Source organism: Heteronotia binoei, chromosome 6, assembly GCF_032191835.1.
Source record: "Heteronotia binoei isolate CCM8104 ecotype False Entrance Well chromosome 6, APGP_CSIRO_Hbin_v1, whole genome shotgun sequence".
NCBI classification, from domain to species: Eukaryota; Metazoa; Chordata; class Lepidosauria; order Squamata; family Gekkonidae; genus Heteronotia; species Heteronotia binoei.
In genome coordinates, this window is record NC_083228.1 from 16746867 (window position 1) to 16763774 (window position 16908).

The 16908-nt window shown below is 39.7% G+C and overlaps 1 protein-coding gene across 2 annotated transcripts in view; it reads left to right on the forward strand.

Moving 5' to 3' along the window:
- The window catches only part of WAPL (WAPL cohesin release factor), a 58724-nt gene that overhangs the window by 4558 nt on the left and 37258 nt on the right, over positions 1-16908 (forward strand). Inside the window, exons 2-3 of one of the 2 annotated variants that reach the window (XM_060241065.1) lie at positions 1122-1642; positions 11569-12582. In XM_060241065.1, coding sequence (XP_060097048.1) covers positions 1144-1642; positions 11569-12582 — 1513 coding nt within the window. In that variant the 5' untranslated portion in view covers positions 1122-1143. Of the gene's footprint in view, positions 1-1051; positions 1643-11568; positions 12583-16908 lie in introns of those variants that run through there. The other variant, XM_060241063.1, reaches the window with a different exon arrangement.

Consider the following 16908-nt stretch of genomic DNA (forward strand, 5'->3'; position numbering starts at 1 on the left):
CTCTAAGACTTGACATTCACATCCAAGAGGAGAGCTGTTAACTAATAAGAAGCTTTTCATAATGTGATCAAAAAGGAGTAAGCTGTCACATTATTTCTATCAGTAACATAGGTACGGTATGTGTTGGAATGGGCAGGCAGGTGGACAAAAGTTTGTCAGTTTTATGTTCTGCTAAAGTATTGTCCAGTTATTGCTAAATCATATTGAATAATTGGTCTCCCTGCCCTGTACTTCAGAATTTGGCTTTGTGAGGTGCTGGCTATCTCTCTCTTTGAAATTAATAGCTGTAATTCAAAATGCAGGTACCACTCCTCATTTTAGTGATGATTGATCATTCCCTTTGACAGCTGCTACCTTTGCAGATAGGTAGAATGCAATAGCATTTGTAGATCTCTACAAAACTGGTATAATCCACTGTGAAATAGCTCTTCTAGGATCATAGTGTTGTTACCTAACTTTTATCTTATAAATCTTTTAAGCAAGGACACCTTGCTTATCTTTTAGGTAGTAGTAAAATATGTGATGGATTGATTCCCTTCCATTACTAGCCTTCTATGATGCTCTTCTACTTGATATACCTCCATAGTAGACAAGATTGCACCTGTTGTTCAAACCACAGAGAAAACAAAGTCATGTTGTCAATGATAACAAAAGTTGTGTATGGTTGTAGCAGCAGGGTGAGGGAGCCTCTGATGCCAGATAATAGCACAGTGGCAGCCCTGCCTGTTGATATGGCCAGAGTTAGAAACCTCTTCCCCCATCCCCAGTTTAACTTGTGGGTGGGACAGGATAGGATTCTGAAATATGGGTAGTATCATTCAAGATCTGATGCAGGTAGAGCCAGATATCTTTTAAAATTAACATTGTTGATAGTAAACCAGAAGTAATTACGTATAATGCTTGGTTAGGGAAGTCTCAATTCAGAATAACAAGTATTGTGTCTGGCTACATCGCTTAAACTTTCATTTTTAGCTTGTGCTGCTTCTGGTGATCCTATTCTGTAAAAGTACCAAATTAGCATAGTTGCTATTTTAGCTGTTGGTAAATTTGACGAGGAAGCTCATGGTTGTACTGTTAATGAATTAAAAATGGTATTCTAAAATGCTTTTTTTCTTTTACAGAGAATATGAAAGAGGCGTCAAAATGACATCCAGATTTGGAAAGACATATAGCAGGAAAGGGGGTAATGGCAGTTCAAAATTTGATGAAGTTTTTTCCAACAAACGGACCACTCTTAGTACAAAATGGGGAGAAACTACCTTTATGGCCAAGCTAGGACAGAAGAGGCCCAACATCAAGGCAGACATTTCTGAAATTCCTAAAAAACCCAAAGTAGAAGAAGAAGCAATAGAAGATCCATTTGGATTTGACAGTGATGAGGAATCTCTGCCAGTATCTTCAAAGAATGTGTCACAAGCTAAAAGTTCCTGTCAGATGGAATCCATTGAAACTTCTCAGTCTGGAGACATGTCTTCTGTACTTGAATCTAACAGCAAAATTAGTCAGTCAATCAGTGAAGATACTTTGTCCAACAGATGTGTAACTTTCGATAATGCTGCACATGGAGTAAAAGAGAAGACCTCTAACAGAAGTATGGAGGAGGATGACATCAAAAGCAGCAATGCTACAATTGTCATGGCAGGTATGTTGGGATAATACTGTTCAGAATTAATGCTAAGTCAGCCTTGCAATTGACCAAATGATATATCTTTCCAGATTTGGTTGCATTCCTGATGTGTTGCTCAAATTGCTCTCTTTTTGAAGACTTGGAAACTGTTCATATTTGCATATGCGGTTACTGCATAAAATTTGGCTTCACTGGGTGAAATGACTAGTTTGCTAAACTCAAAATAGCGTGTAATATACTTAAACATTAAGAATTAATGCGTTTCTGCAATGGGAAATAGCAAAGCATGGATATAACATTATTTATTCAATACTTAAGACAGTTAAGTATATCACAAATAAATCCAGTGGGTTGTACAATGAGTCTTTAAATATTTTTCACTGACTTTCCAGGTAGAGATTTCTGCAGCTCCTTCAACTAATTGTGATGACTTCTGTGGTGATTGCCTTTGAGTGTGTTGAACTGTGAGGGATGAACAGACAGATACTGATGACATAAAAATTCGTACAAGTGCGCTTTGTGCCTTTGGGCACAGCATATCACCACTACCAGACACTGGCTTGGGTAGAGGTCTAGTGGTGTGGAATATTGTGAGTTTTTTTAAAAAAAAAATTACTAGCACTATAAATGCTAATAGACAAAAGCTAGAGTTTAGGAGGAAAGGCCATTCCTCTCTGTCACAGTAACACACCAGAACCAAAATAGCTCCCTTAAGTAAGCAAGCTCCTTTAAGTAAACTCTCTTTAATTGGGAGTTAAACAGATGAAAAATTTCCTTTAAACATTTTAGTGTATTCTCAATTAAAGGCTACATTACTAATAAATTAGGATAGGATACTCTTGAGACCTGGGTGATGTGACCTGCACCCCAAGCTTAAGGGCTGCTAGTTCAGCTCTGCAAGAACTTTGTGTGAAGTTGAGTTGCTTTATTTTCAGATCTCAAACACCTATGCGGACAATTAATTTAAACAATGTTTAAAGGAGAGCCAGTTTGGTGTAGTGATTAAGTGTGCGGACTCATATCTGGGAGAACCGGGTTTGAGTCCCCACTCCTCCACTTGGCACCTGCCAGCATGGCCTTGTGTCAGCCATAGCTCTGGCAGAGGTTGTCCTTGAAAGGGCAGCTGCTGTGAGAGCCCTCTCCAGCCCCACCCACCTCACAGGGTGTCTGTTGTGGGGGAGGAAGGGAAAGGAGATAGTGAGCCGCTCTGAGACTCTTCGGAGTGGAGGGCGGGATATAAATCCAATATCATCATCATCTTCATGAGAAAATAAAATGGATCCTTAAGAGGTTTCAGCTAAACCTGGTGGCCGCAATGTCTCTGAATAACCATCAAGAACAGCTCTCCAAACTGGTAATCTTCATGTTAGTTTGGTTCAGGTTTTAACAAGTCCTAGGTCATCATGGCACCTAGACATTTCATTGTGGCCCCTAGCAATTTTCAGCAGTATGTCTTAGCAAAGTACATAACTTATTTACGTATCTTTTTATATCAATATTTTGCTCCATGGCATAAAAATACAGGTGCATTTTTGTTATTGCTTGTTTATGTGTTAAGCTTATACCATTGAATGCTGGGAGATCAGGTCATTTCTTAACTGGTTGTTTTCTATACTGGCTCTAATATTCAGTTAGAGTTTTTAAAAGCAATAATCTGATTATCAGGAATAGGGAAGAAGTTAGACTAGGAACAGAGGTTATCATTTTGTTATGGGTGATGACAACAGCCAGGGCTGTCCCTATATTTATTTATATTACACGCATATTTATCATAGTTTTTTAATAAAGTAAGAGTTTAGGATTAAGTTTTATGGTAGCAATTATATGAAAATATGGTTATTAAAATGCCAATCTGTGAAGCCTGAAAAGTGATTCTGACTTCTAAATATATGGACTGGCTCCTAGAGTCTAAATAAATTTGTCAAGACCTGGTTTAGCTGCCTAGTCACACTTGAACTTTTACTCCCAACCATGTCCACATAACCATAGTTCTTTGTTGCATACACAGATTTTTCAGAAGGACCAGTCAAGTACTGAATCTGCAGTGGGAGATTCTGCATTGTCTTATCTGTTATGTTGTCTCTTTTTTTCCCTCTCCTACTACTCTTGCATGGCTCTCTGAAGCAAGACAGTTTCAGTCTAGGTGCTGACTCTGGATTTCCACTGGTACCTTGAAGTGCTTGATGGCATTTTGGACATAATGAATTGACAAACTTGAGTTTTCCATAGTGTGAGCGAGCTGTGTCTATGTCTAGTTCCTTAGTGAATACGGTATATTTAGTTCTGATAGCCTTGAAGTTTGAATTAAAAATCCACACACCAGAGCTATGAGTGGGTAAGGATGGTTCCTGCAAACTTCCTGGGTGTTTTCAGCTCCAGACACCCCCATCAGCTGGCATATGGCAAGAGCTGGGGAATGATGTGGGAAGACAAGGGTCTGACAAGTGATGGAATTTTCCAGCATCCCATGAGTCTCTTGGGCCTGTCCTTTGCAGATGTCCATGAGAGCTAAAGAGAGCTGATGGATTGTCCCAGTAGATGCTCTTTAATCCCTCAGAAATGATCTGTAACATGTTCTTGTGGGCCCCTACTTGTATGATATGGAAGTTTGTAAAATGTGCTTCTCAGTTACACGCTAAACACAGTTATGAATTTGTTCATAGTACTTCACGTCTTGCTTATACTGGTAAGATAGGTCAGTAAATCTTTTCAGCGTATTGCAAAGTTTTATCATTCTTCTAAATTTAGAATTTTATCATGTAACATTACAAATAAGAAACAACCTAGCCAGAACTTTCTGGTGAAATTATAAAGAAGGGTAAAGTTACTTTAAAAAAGGAAACTAGTTTTTTTTTTTAATGGCCGGTGCAATATTTGCTGGATTTTTAATCTGTTTTGTCATTGGTATGCTTAAAGCAGTTAATGGTTACCATTGCACAAACCAGTGCCTACAGTTCAGGAAAAAATGGTGATGACACATTGTGAAAACATGACATGTCTTGGCTGCTCTCAGTTAAAATCTAGCAGTGACAGCAGTGTTGATGGAAATGGAGGACAGGTTTCTGAACCTCCCTCTGCTGTTCCTCTGTAGGGCAGTGGTGGAACACTGGAGGAACAGTTTTCCTAGACCTTCCCTTTGATGCTGATGGTTGAGGCTTTTTTTCGTGATCTATTCTAGATCCTTTTTGGTATAATCATCTATAGAGACTAGACATTTTGAAAGTCGGTTTGTGGGGAAAGCATCAGTGTGAGAAAATATGAGTAAGACAGGTTTCAGTTTTCTCTGCTGTAACATGATAAACTGAATTTATGTGTCTCCAGCACGAGGACCTCTAGGGGTTATCTGGGACCCTGACATCTAGCATAAAATATATAATTTAGCGTATCCCTATTGAAATGGGGAAACAAGTAGCTTGTGCTTTCTCTGTTGCCTGTTTGGCATAATATGCCGCTGGTACATATACGGTTGTAATAGTAAACCTGTGCTTTAACACCTGCCTTTATTTTTACATCGCTGTTTTTTGAAAATACCAAGTCTAAAAGTTGGGTAAGAGATTATGGGTATAATGGGATACAAGCTTCAGGTGAAAATCACAGGGCAGTAACACTAGTAATTAGCAAAACCCACCTGCTCAAGAATAGAAGGTAAACATGACTTGTTTTTCAGAAACCCCTGGTGTGCTTAAATGAAATCCCACAGAGCAATACTCAACTGGATTCTTGAAATACTTAGAAAAAATAACAAGTGTTTCTTCGCTAGGTGTATGCTTCTATGGATAATCAAAGATCATATGGTCATTCTAAACCTGACATATAGTTATGGTTATAGTTACCTTAGTTACATTTCTAAATACATGGGCACAGCATGACTTGTTTCGAAAAGTGTAGTGTAAGTACATTTCAGGCAGCTATCCAATAACTTCTGGGTAGGTTTTTGTGTGTGTGTAGGCAGTGAAGTTAAGATTACCTTTATTGTGTCTTCTGCTGGTACTGATGATTTGAATGAAGTTTTAAAAGTACAATTTTCATGCGGTTGTTACATTTTATGTAGGTCTATAGCAGGAATATGAGTCATGGATAAAACGCTGCCCTCATGTCTGTCATTATGAGATGAACTATATTGCTACCTTTGGCAGTGGCTTATGCAGTCAGTGGAAGAAATGTCCTTCCCAAACATCAGATTAAATGTTTGTAGTTAAACAATATGTCTGTTCATAGCCTAGATTCTGAAGTAATCTAAGATGAATAGGTGCTAGAATGTGTTTTTTGAAGATGGCTTTATCTTAAGAGCCTTCTGGCTATCCTGGTAATACTTTTTTGCATGCAGTACTCTGTTGCAATAGGGTGGAGTTTTCTGGGCTTAATGTTTGCCTCTTGATAGCTGCTAGAACTGTGCAAATGAAACCTCATACTACATCAGAGCCTTAGTAATAAAATATGAAGCTGCTTTTCTGTCTTTTTCAAATCTATAAAGGTTTAATGATAACAGTTGTGAAGAAATTTCTCTGCTATGCTCCTAACTGAAATGACACATGTAGAATGCCATGCCCAAGTAAGAGGTTTGGAAAACTGCCAAGCTATGGTTACCTGTTTTTTTTGTCTTTGGAGCCCCAGACACAGTGTTTGACATTCATATCTCTCTCCCCTCATGTACACCAAAACAGTTGTGACTCTGTTCTGTCATCAGTAGGGACCAAAAAAATTCAAGTTACATTAGCATTTAGTACTTTTTATAGACCTCCACAAATGTAGACTAGGACAGCCCTTGCAAGTAACTTCTGCAAGCCCTATCCTTCTTGAAAAACTATGTGTAAGACTCAATGCACAGCAGCCAAGAAGGTCAGAGTGCCTGCTCCGGCTGCAGCGCCACTGAGGATGTTCTCTGCAGCTGAGAATGAAACGTCTGGAAGGAAAACTTTCTCCAGTAGAACACGGCACTTGAGCCCGAAAGATTCTACAAACCCTAATTATGTGTAAGACTGTAATTAAAGTTATTTTAAAGTAACAGAGTTTTAATAGAATTTGTTGCTTGTTTCATGTTCTTTCCCAACTCTTGCATATACAGCAGTGGCATCCTAATATATTTTATTGCTTGCTGCTATTCCTAGTTTTTTCCTAATGTTCTGTTAAATATCAGCCATTCCATTCTTTACTGGCCCTTGGAGTCAGCAATAAGCATTCCCACTGGCCAATTGACCGGGGTCTAAACTTTTGAGTGGGAAGCCTGTTCTTTTTGTACTCTGCTCCAAACTCCTCTGCCCCATGCTGTTGCCAGCAAAGCAGTTAGGGGGTGTTGGACGTGTTACTCTCCCCACTTGTCAGATTTGTCTGAAAACCTGACGGAGATTGGTTGTATTGTATGGACTCCTTAATCCACTCTTTGGAGTCATGGACAGATTAGATTAATTAGCATTCTCACAAGTATGTTATAGAATGGCTAAGATTAAAGGGAACGTGTTCGGCAGGCTCTAGAATGGTAGATTGCACAAAGGCTTCATGAAGATTAGAGCAATCACACCCTCAGTAGAAGTTGGTAAAGCTGCAGTTTGACTGGTGGGGGTCAAAGGGCAGCACAGAAGTCTCCTCCTCGTGCTCAAAGAGTTGTGTGGTTGGAGTCATGAGATGTAGCTCTTCTGAGTTAGGATGTTGACCTTATGAAGATTTGGATATTACTGTTGGTTGAAGTTGGCATTCTTGTGTGGAGAAGATACTGAAATATTCTAGGTAATTCCATTTCAGGTGGGTCATTATATTAGCCTGTAGTAGTAGAACAGTATTTGAATCCAGACCACCTAAATTTTTCAGGGTATAAGCTTTTGTAGCAAAAATATCTGATGAACTAAGTTTTGATTCTCGAAAGCTTATGCCCTGAAAAAGATTGTCTTTAAGGTGCAATTGGGCTCAAGTACTTCAAGTAAACTAACTTTATTATGCAGTTTGGAAAAAAAATGCCAGTTTGGTGTAGTGGTTAAGTGTGCAGACTCTTATCTGGGAGAACCGGGTTTGATTCCCCACTCCTCCACTTGCAGCTGCTGGAATGGCCTACGGTCAGCCATAGCTCTCACAGGAGTTGTCCTTGAAAGGGTCCTCTCAGCTCCACCCACCTCACAGGGTGTCTGTTGTGGGGGAGGAAGGTAAAGGAGATTGTGAGCTGCTCTAAGACTCTTGAGTGGAGGGCGGAATATAAATCCTATGCTGCCACCTTCTTAATTGTTAGCTACAAATGAGTGTTTGGTTTAGGTTCAAGCACTTTCAAAAAATTTGGTCTAGAATGTTCTGACACTTAGGTGTGGTTGTCTTTGAATATAAGATCTGTGAATATAGTAGGCCTGTCTGCATTCTGTTTACCCAAGCAGTATATTAAGCATTGTTCTCACAACTAGCATCTGTTAACCTCTCAGTCTTCAGATTATTGGTGTTTGTGACTTGCTTTGCTTACTGTCTTTATGATTGCGTTTGTTTCTGAAGCAGTGAAGGGCTCCATATCTGTTAGGCATCTGATGTTCTCATTAGGGAGAAAAGTGGGGGCATAAATAAGATACTAATATATTACCTAGATTTCTTGTATGTTTAAATTGTGATGTTAGTGTGCCCAGATGCAGAGTAATACAAATGTGTTATCTGTTGCCTTTGCTGTGCAAAGCAGGAGGAGCCAGGAAGTTGTGGTTGGGCTTACCCCTGCACATAGATAGGGATAACAGTTTTTAAGTTACTTTCAGTCATGTTGGGGGCAGGGGAGGCCATGACACATTCTCTCTCAAGTTGCCTGAAAACAGATCAGGGATTCCCTGCCTGGTCTCTTGGATGCTGCTTTTATTTGACAATGACAGCCAGGCTTATGCTCACCCTGGAGCGTACTACCACATGGCTGAATTTTATTTTTTCAGGGGGCCAACTGTGAGATGTAGCTGTAATTACTGGGCTTTGATTGTCTTCACACACATAATGATCTTGTGTGCTGATTGTTGTCTTAAAACCAGAGGCCAGGGCACTTTCACACATGATGAAAAATGTACTTTCAATCCACTTTCAGTGCATTTTAGTGATCATTCGCAAGTGGCTATTGGCATTTCATGCAGTCACATCCAGTTGCAACGTGCATTATTCAGCAAGTATGAAAGTGCCCTAATTTAAGTAGCATCTTAAAATATTATTCCCACACTTGCAACTATATCATATTCATGGGGGAGTGTCAGAACCTGTATTAGCCAGTAGGAAATAGAGAGCAGGCGACTAATACAAGTAGCAACTGATGATTTATGCTAGTTAAGTTCCATTAATAGTTAGAAGTTTTTGGTAGGGTGCTCCCTTAAATCCATGCTGGGCTGGTGGTTCTTGCCCGTTGAAGCAGCAGCTGCTAATTTTTAATTTTTTTTAAATGGGGAGATTCCCCTCCTTCGATAGTTTTGTGGCTGACAAACTGTGTTCTGCGTCTGTGTTCTAAGACGCAACCTCCAGCATATGGTGTGAAAAGTGTGAATTGGGTGTAAGCAGGCAGCCATGACTGGAGATTTTTCTTGGCCACTGCCCTGTCTACCCCTCCAGTGAGATTTGCAACTGTATGGTCTTCTTTTTCCTGACACTCAACAGAGGTATTTGCAGATTCCATACTTTCCTTCATGGACGAGGTAGTGTGTGATTTAGTTGCATGAGATGATAAAATTGGAATAGATGTTAGTTTTGCAGCAAAGACATAAGAATCTGCCCCCCTGAACTTAGCTTATTTGCTATAATTTGCTGATTTTTATTTTTTCTGGATTTTAAAAGTATTTTCTCTGGGTAGTTTTCCATTTGGCATCGTTTAGGGTCAGTAGCATGTGTGTTCTGGAGAGGCTTTGGAATGTGGTGGGTGATTTTCCCTGAGTTATCCTGGGCTATCCTGGCCAAAGTGAGACCACAGCAGCAGGAGTGTGGTCTTACAGGAAGCTACCATCTGAAAAGAACTACGGGGCTGAAGAGTTTTGTTTTGTTCCTGAGCCTATGTAGGAATAAGTCTCTATTTTGAAGTCAATTTTGTGAAGAAAAATTCAAATGATATTTTCAATTCTCTCCCCTCCCTCACTCCCCAGTTCATATCATGATGAAATTGCACCATAGTAATCTGCCTGGTTACTGTAACTGGGCTATAATAAAGCATGAAAAAAAATGGTTGTGTGGAGCTGTTTTTGCCAGGCAATGGATCGTGAACATTTCGGTGTTATTAGGCAGCTTGATACTTCATCACTTATGGCAGGGTAATATCAGCTGTTATTAATGTTACTTAAAATCTCTTTTTGTTCAAAAATTGGCCTGTAAAGATTTGCCATATTTTGTCTTTCTCTGGCTGATAAGATGTAATAGATCAAGTATCTGATTTAGAATTTAACTTTAGATTTACTGTATGAAAGTCATTACTTGTTCAGTACTGGAACCTTTTTTCTTCAGCTCTAAACCTTCCAAAGAGCTACCAACTTAAAAAGGAAGAAAAATGCTTCCTCTTGCCATTGGAGGATTGACTGTGGCGGGAAGGGGAACAGACACCCAGGGGAACAGACAACCAGGGCTCTGGTTTGCGAGAAAACGTAACTTCAAGCAGTGGGTGCTACAACTGTGAATATTTGTGCTTTGTTTCTCAGAATAGGTTCCTACCACCTTCCCTCCAGTACATCTGGCGGATTGCATGATGTAGTGTCAATTTCATTCCTGCAGAAACTGCAAGTGTTGTTCATTTTAGTATGGGGATAGGATTGCCAGGTCCCCTTTTACCTTGCTGGCATGGACCTTTGGGGAGCATTTTGGGGGTTGGATGGGGATGTCCCACTCCCCAATGATGTTTTGGACTGGAAGTGGCCTGAAAACAGGAATCGGGATGCAGACATTTTAGTGGTCCCTTTCACTAGAATGAAGTTAAAGGGACTGCTCAAATAGTAGCCAGCTATTTCACAGCCAGATTTGCTCCCCGCCTGCTTCTAATTGGGGGTGGGAGATGGGGGAGAAACTGGTAGCTGAAAAGGCTTGCTTCCTAGGAGGAAGTGAAAGGGACCACTCAAATGGCTGCTTTGGGAGCCGCACTTACATCATGGTGCTGAAGTTAGGGTGTCATTTTGAGCTGGAGTAAACCCATAGTGCTGCACAAGCACTAGTCCTCAAGCAGACGGGGTGAGGAAGTGGAGTAGGGAGGGAAGCTTAAATGGATGATGGGAGTGAGTCGACTTTCCATTAAACAGTTGCTGATGCTGATTTGTAAGCAGAGGAAGGATACATTTGTGCCTTGGTTTGGTGATAGCCTGTTGTTGTGTTGCTATAGTACAGGGGTGGCCAAACTCACTTAGAATAAACATCAGATGTTTGAGAGCTGTAAGATATGAACAAATACTACATACACATTTTTATTAAAACTTAATTCTGGACCGGGTGGTCCCAGCTGGCAGCTTCTCTCCCACTATGTGCTCACTTTTCTCCCTTGGCTCTTGCGCTCTCTTTCACTGTTCTAGGTGTCTGAGTGGCCTTTGTGTTGGAGGAGAAGAGCTTGCACGCCTGCCTATTTCCCCCTCCTTCCCCACTTTACACACAGCGGAAATAGTCACCTGCCTATTAGGTCAGCGCTCATACTGACTGATATTACATATACTTACTCGAGAGTAAGCCCGCGTTAAGCTCTTCAACCTCTGGGAGCCACACAATATGTATGAAATAGCCACATGTGACTCCCAAGCCACAGTTTGTCCACTACTGCTATAATTCAAAATATTCATATCTCACTTTTTTGACAAGCACTCAGCATTTCATAATAGTACTGTACACAGGCTTAATACATGGACTGGACGAAGTGATTTGTTGAACACTTTCTGACCATTTCAATGTTTACTGCTTCATAGATGAAGGAGGAAATGCTGTTAGCTGTCAGGTTTGGGCTTTTTCCGTGTGAGTTGTATTTATTTCAGTGTTTGTCTTTTTTGTAGACAAAGTACAGAATTTCAATGAGGATAATGAGAACAGTCACTTCATCCATAAGAATGCTGAAGACAATAATCCTCACACAGCAGAAATCTCTGGGTACAGCATTGAGATCAAGGATGCTCATGATTCTTGGGACTCCCACATTGGGAAGAAAGACTCTTTAGCAGAAGTGTCACATACAAAAGGATCCTTAATAACTGGCTTGTATGAATGGGAAGATGAGAATGAGGACACCCGAAGAGGCGAATATCTGTTAGGTTTTGATAATGAACCGATTTCAGAGATAAAAATCAAGGATGATGATCTAGTCAAAGAAGACGTTGAAAGTCCAAGGGAAGCTATTAGTGAAGAACTGATGCAAACCGTTCTCAGGCCAAGCAATTGTCGGACATATTGTAGATCCAACAAAACAAAATCACAGTGGGCAACAAGTTTTGAAAATGCTGTTCAACCTCTTGCCAAAGCAAACAGTGACTCAAATACTGATGGTCCGAACCCAGTAAGAAAAGTTGCTTTAAGTAGTGGGACCAGTTTTAGAGGACGGACTAGAGACTACACTGTTCTCCATCCATCATGCTTATCGGTATGTAATGTTACTATTCAAGATACTATGGAGCGTATTGATGAATTTGCTCCAGCTGCACCTACTGATCTGGGAGAAGCAGGACGTCTTAGAAAGAAAGCTGACATGGCTACAACCAAGACTACGACCAGATTTCGACCTAGCAATACCAAATCCAAAAAAGATGTGAAATTGGAGTTCTTTGGGTTTGATGACAACGATGAAGGAGGGGATGGTGAAGGAGGCTCTAGAACATCTGGAAGCTCAAACTATAAAATTAAATACTTTGGTTTTGATGACTTGAGTGAAAGTGAGGATGATGATGAAGACCGTCTGTTTGAAAGAAAAGCTAATAAGAAAAGAAGCAGAATTGCACCATCTTCGACCTTACTTCAGTCCAGTTCCGATGGCAGTGAAAACTATTCACAGGACAGCCAGTCAAGCGCTAATCCAGGTAAGGCTAATTTGTGGCTGGTGTTGCGTAGTTTAACAGATAAAACCACATGTCAAGTCATGTATCTAATTCTAACTGATGCGAGTAACACATTTCTTAACATAAAAATGAACCACTGTTTGTATTAAGGTGGAACAAAAGGCTTTTGAGCTGTATCCTAGTTTGTAAACTTTAAATCCTATGCTGGGTATCTCTATTGGCACCAAGATGTTAAAATGCAGGAGATTGTTTTTAAGCTTTTCTTCTGGGTTTTTTGTTTTTGTTTTGCAGCATAGTTTAAAACTTTCTTATCAGTATAGTAAGTTTAGAAGAAACAGAGTAGAGGGAAGTGTTGCAATGGAATTGTTTCTGGTCTACATTCCATCAGGGTTCAGTTAAATGAGCACTTGCCACACGGTTGCTGCTTAAAGTAATCCCACGTAATGGCTACAGCTGCCAGCATCCTCATACTTGTAGGACTGAGTGCCTGGCCAGAGCCTTTGTGTGATTAGGTTGAGGCTGCCTCCTTGGGCTACTGTTAAGCAGCAGCTGAGAAGTAAGTGCTCACGTTATTTTGCCCTTAGAGCCAGTTTGATGTAGTGGTTAAGTGTGCGGACTCTTATCTGGGAGAACTTGCAGCTTCTGGAATGGCCTTGGGTCAGCCATAGCTCTGGCAGAGATTGTCCTTGAAAGGGCAGCTGCTGTGAGAGTCCTCTCAGCCTCACCCACCTCACAGGGTGTCTGTTGTGGGAAAGGAAGATAAAGGAGATTGTGAACCGCTCTTGAGATTCGGAGTGGAGGGCGGAATATAAATCCAATATCATCATCATCTTTACTGAAAATATCCAGATCTATTCACATTTTTGTGCAGTTCTAGTAACTACACTGAAAAAAAAAATACTGTTGTGATCTCTCAACTCATGGGACTACATACAATTGGGGAGCCTGCTCTGAGTTATGCATCATATTTAAATATTATTTGCATAAACATGAAAGGATCAGTTAAGCATCATTGTTGCTTCTTTTACAATAGGCGTTTTATAAGGGTATGGCTTTTTGAAGGAGAGAAGAACGCGTTGAAATTTGGGAACGCTTTAGCCCAGTTTGGCCCACAAGCTTATCAGGGCTTGGGGGTCGGCCACGGTTAGTGTTTGAACACACCCAAGGAAAACAGAGGTTGCTTTGTCTCTCTTCACCTCTTTCAAAGTGAGAGTTGATTTTTAAGCCAACAACAAAGTCTAGGTGTTTCTTCTCAGATGCTAACATCGTTTTTTAAAATGAGTTTTCTCTAACTTGATAAGTAGCTAGAATCAGTTTTAAAGCTCATCTCCTTCAGATATTTGATAGCACAATTACTGCTAGAGTTTAGATTGAATTCCCAAGCTCCTATAAGCACCCAATATGGTTTGGGGAGACACTGTCAGGTGCTCTTGTTATGTCCCCTAGCAACCCCACCCCCAAAGGCCTTCAAACATTGCTTATTGAGAAGAGCTTTAAAACTTGTTTGTTGTACTATATAATAAGGCTGCACAGTTATCTATAGTGTCTGTTACTAAAGTGTGAAATGCATTGTATATTTTGGAGCCAGGATAGAAGCATAAAATGTCATAAATGCTTTGCTAAATCTGCTTGTTAAAATCACGAACCCTGGAGCTCATGGTTTGGATAGATGTCCTCTTCTCTTCCTGGTTCTTCGCTTGACACCTGCTGCTGCCAGCCTTCAAAAGATATGAAGCCTCAGCAAAATATTAGGATCTTGATGTTGTTATTCATTGTAGCATATGTGAGGCTGTCCTGGAAATCAAAGCCTCTTGAGCTTGTGCTTAAATCTCACATGGTAATTGCCTTTCTGGAAAAAAAGAAAATGCCGCTATTAGGTGTCTAGTGGTAAGTATAGGGAAATGGATTTTATGTTTTAACACATTAAAAGGTGCAATATTTGAGTTCAGTGAACTTCAAGCACATGATGAAAAAAGCAAGTTATAAACTACCTTCAAACACACTTCTCTGGATTCTCTGCATGTGTTAAGAGGGCTTAGGAAACAACACTCTGGAATCATACTCTGAGGTTACCTGAAGAATCCCTCACATTTGTAAAGAGAACCTCTGTTTGCCTTCTGAGTGGCTTGATACTATATTCACAGGCCCTGCTTTAATTCTGAAGTTGAAGGAACATAAATTGGGTGGCTACTAAGGATTACCCTTTGGGTTCTGGTACTGCTTCTTTGGAGTGCTATTCCCATATTCTTTTTGTGGCACAATATGAAGGCATTTTCCCCAGGTTTTTTCTCATTGATTTCTGTGGGTTGTGTTACTCCTGAATTTGCTGTCTTATTTCTAAAATGTTTAAACTTTTAATATTTTTAACTTTTATAAGCTTCTGTTTTGTTAAATTGAATAATGTTATTGCTGTCCTTTTAAATCAGTTGTTCTGATGTTATTTGTAAGTGTTTTAATGTTGCAGCTAATTTGCTTAAGTATTCCGGTGGGTTTAAATATATTTTATAGTATTAAAGTTATGGTGAAATTTTACCTTTTGAATAAAATAAATACGTATACACTAATATATATATGTATATAAAACAACAGAAGGGAACTTATTTCATTAGAAACTCTTCTGTCTTACCATGAGAAACAAATGGAAGTTGATGTCATAATTTTATTTATTGGCTACGTGTTCCCCAAAAGCTAAGCTGCCAACAACATGTCAGAGGGCAGACCGCAGTGTGACTCCACTGGAGTAAAGCATATGAAGTGCATGAAAAGCAAAGCAGACAAGATGAACAGGTTATAGATCCTTTAGCGACCTGAATTAATCACAGTGTAGATGAAATTAAAGTGAATAACTGGTAGAGATTAAGAGCTGACTACAACAGAGATGAATCTGGATTCCCTGGAGACATTACAGAGTTAATAGCTCTCTTTTTGGTTCTCTGACATAGCCTGAAAAACAAACAAGGCAGAGTTATTCCAATTTCATTTAGAAAGCTCTTGTATCCTTGTTGAGCCACAATGGGCACTGGAGCAACCCATAGCCTTAAAAATGTCCTGTTGTGTGGCCTAGTGTTAAATTACTGAAGAAAGTACAACTAAAAAGAATGTGAGCCAAGTTCTTATTTCTTACCATCACTCAGAATCCTTACTAGGGATGTAAAATATGTGGACATTTTGGAGCTGCGGGGGAAACATTGTCCTCTTTAATCATGCACACACTGTTGTTAAATACATTATAACACTAACTGTTGTCAACATTGTTAACATTTAAACAAAAATATAGATGTTGCATATATCTACAGTATAAGATTTTTTTCAGTGTTCCCCAAAATTTTCTAATTTTTCCAGTGGGAAAATTTTTCACGCTGCACACTTGGAATGAGTGAAATACAATAATACAATGAAATGTAATCCAAAGTTTTTCTCACCCCAAAATAATACTTCCTTGGAGGCTTTTTTGAGTGCTCTTCCAATCCCCCACAATATTTTCGTTTTTGCATGCGTTCACATGGTTTGCATACTGACCTCTCTTAAAACTGATTTCAAGGATAGCTAAAAACCAAAGTGTCTTGATGTAGAGGGTGTCTCTCCCCTCTCTCCCAAAGCTGTGAAATCATGCAATGTTAAACCAAAGTGTTCCAAATTGCCTTTTGTAGAACGCTAGAATTGCCTATAAAGATGGACCACTCTGCAATTAAAGTATCATCATTAGAAGTAGACTTCTTCGGTACTGAGAGTACAAGATCTTAATATTGAATGCATGTAGTCAAAACTTGATATTTAATGCTCTTAGTTGAATTACTGATCTAGGTTATTACCAGATCACCTTTCGTGTTTGCTGAAGTACATTATTCTCTTGTAAAAGTGGTGGCCTCCCTTTTTAATCACAGCATGGACTACAGGTGATAAGAATAAAAACCCTTCTTCACATATGCAAGAATTAGGGACCCACATATTTTCCCCCTTGATTTGGAATACGATACTTTGTCTTGCAGTATAATTCAGAGAACCTGTTCTGCCCTCCTCATTTCAATAAGCTACAGAGCATAGTTTATTCTATTTGTTCAATAGTTGCCTTAAGCTAGTTGATATTATTGTGGTTTTGAAGTGTGAGTAGCTATTGCATCCTTACTCCAATGGCCTTTGGTGCAACGTGAGGTCTTTGCCACACCAAGGCCATTCTCATCTAAGGTGAATGTTTATTTACTCAGAAAAAAAATTACACTACCTCTTCAGGAAAAAATAAAAACATCATTTCTGCTGTATTTTAAGTATGGGAATGTTATATCATTCCCAACAGTCCCCCCCCCACACCAGTCAAAGAAAGGTTCTGGTAAACTTGGAAGCTTGCTC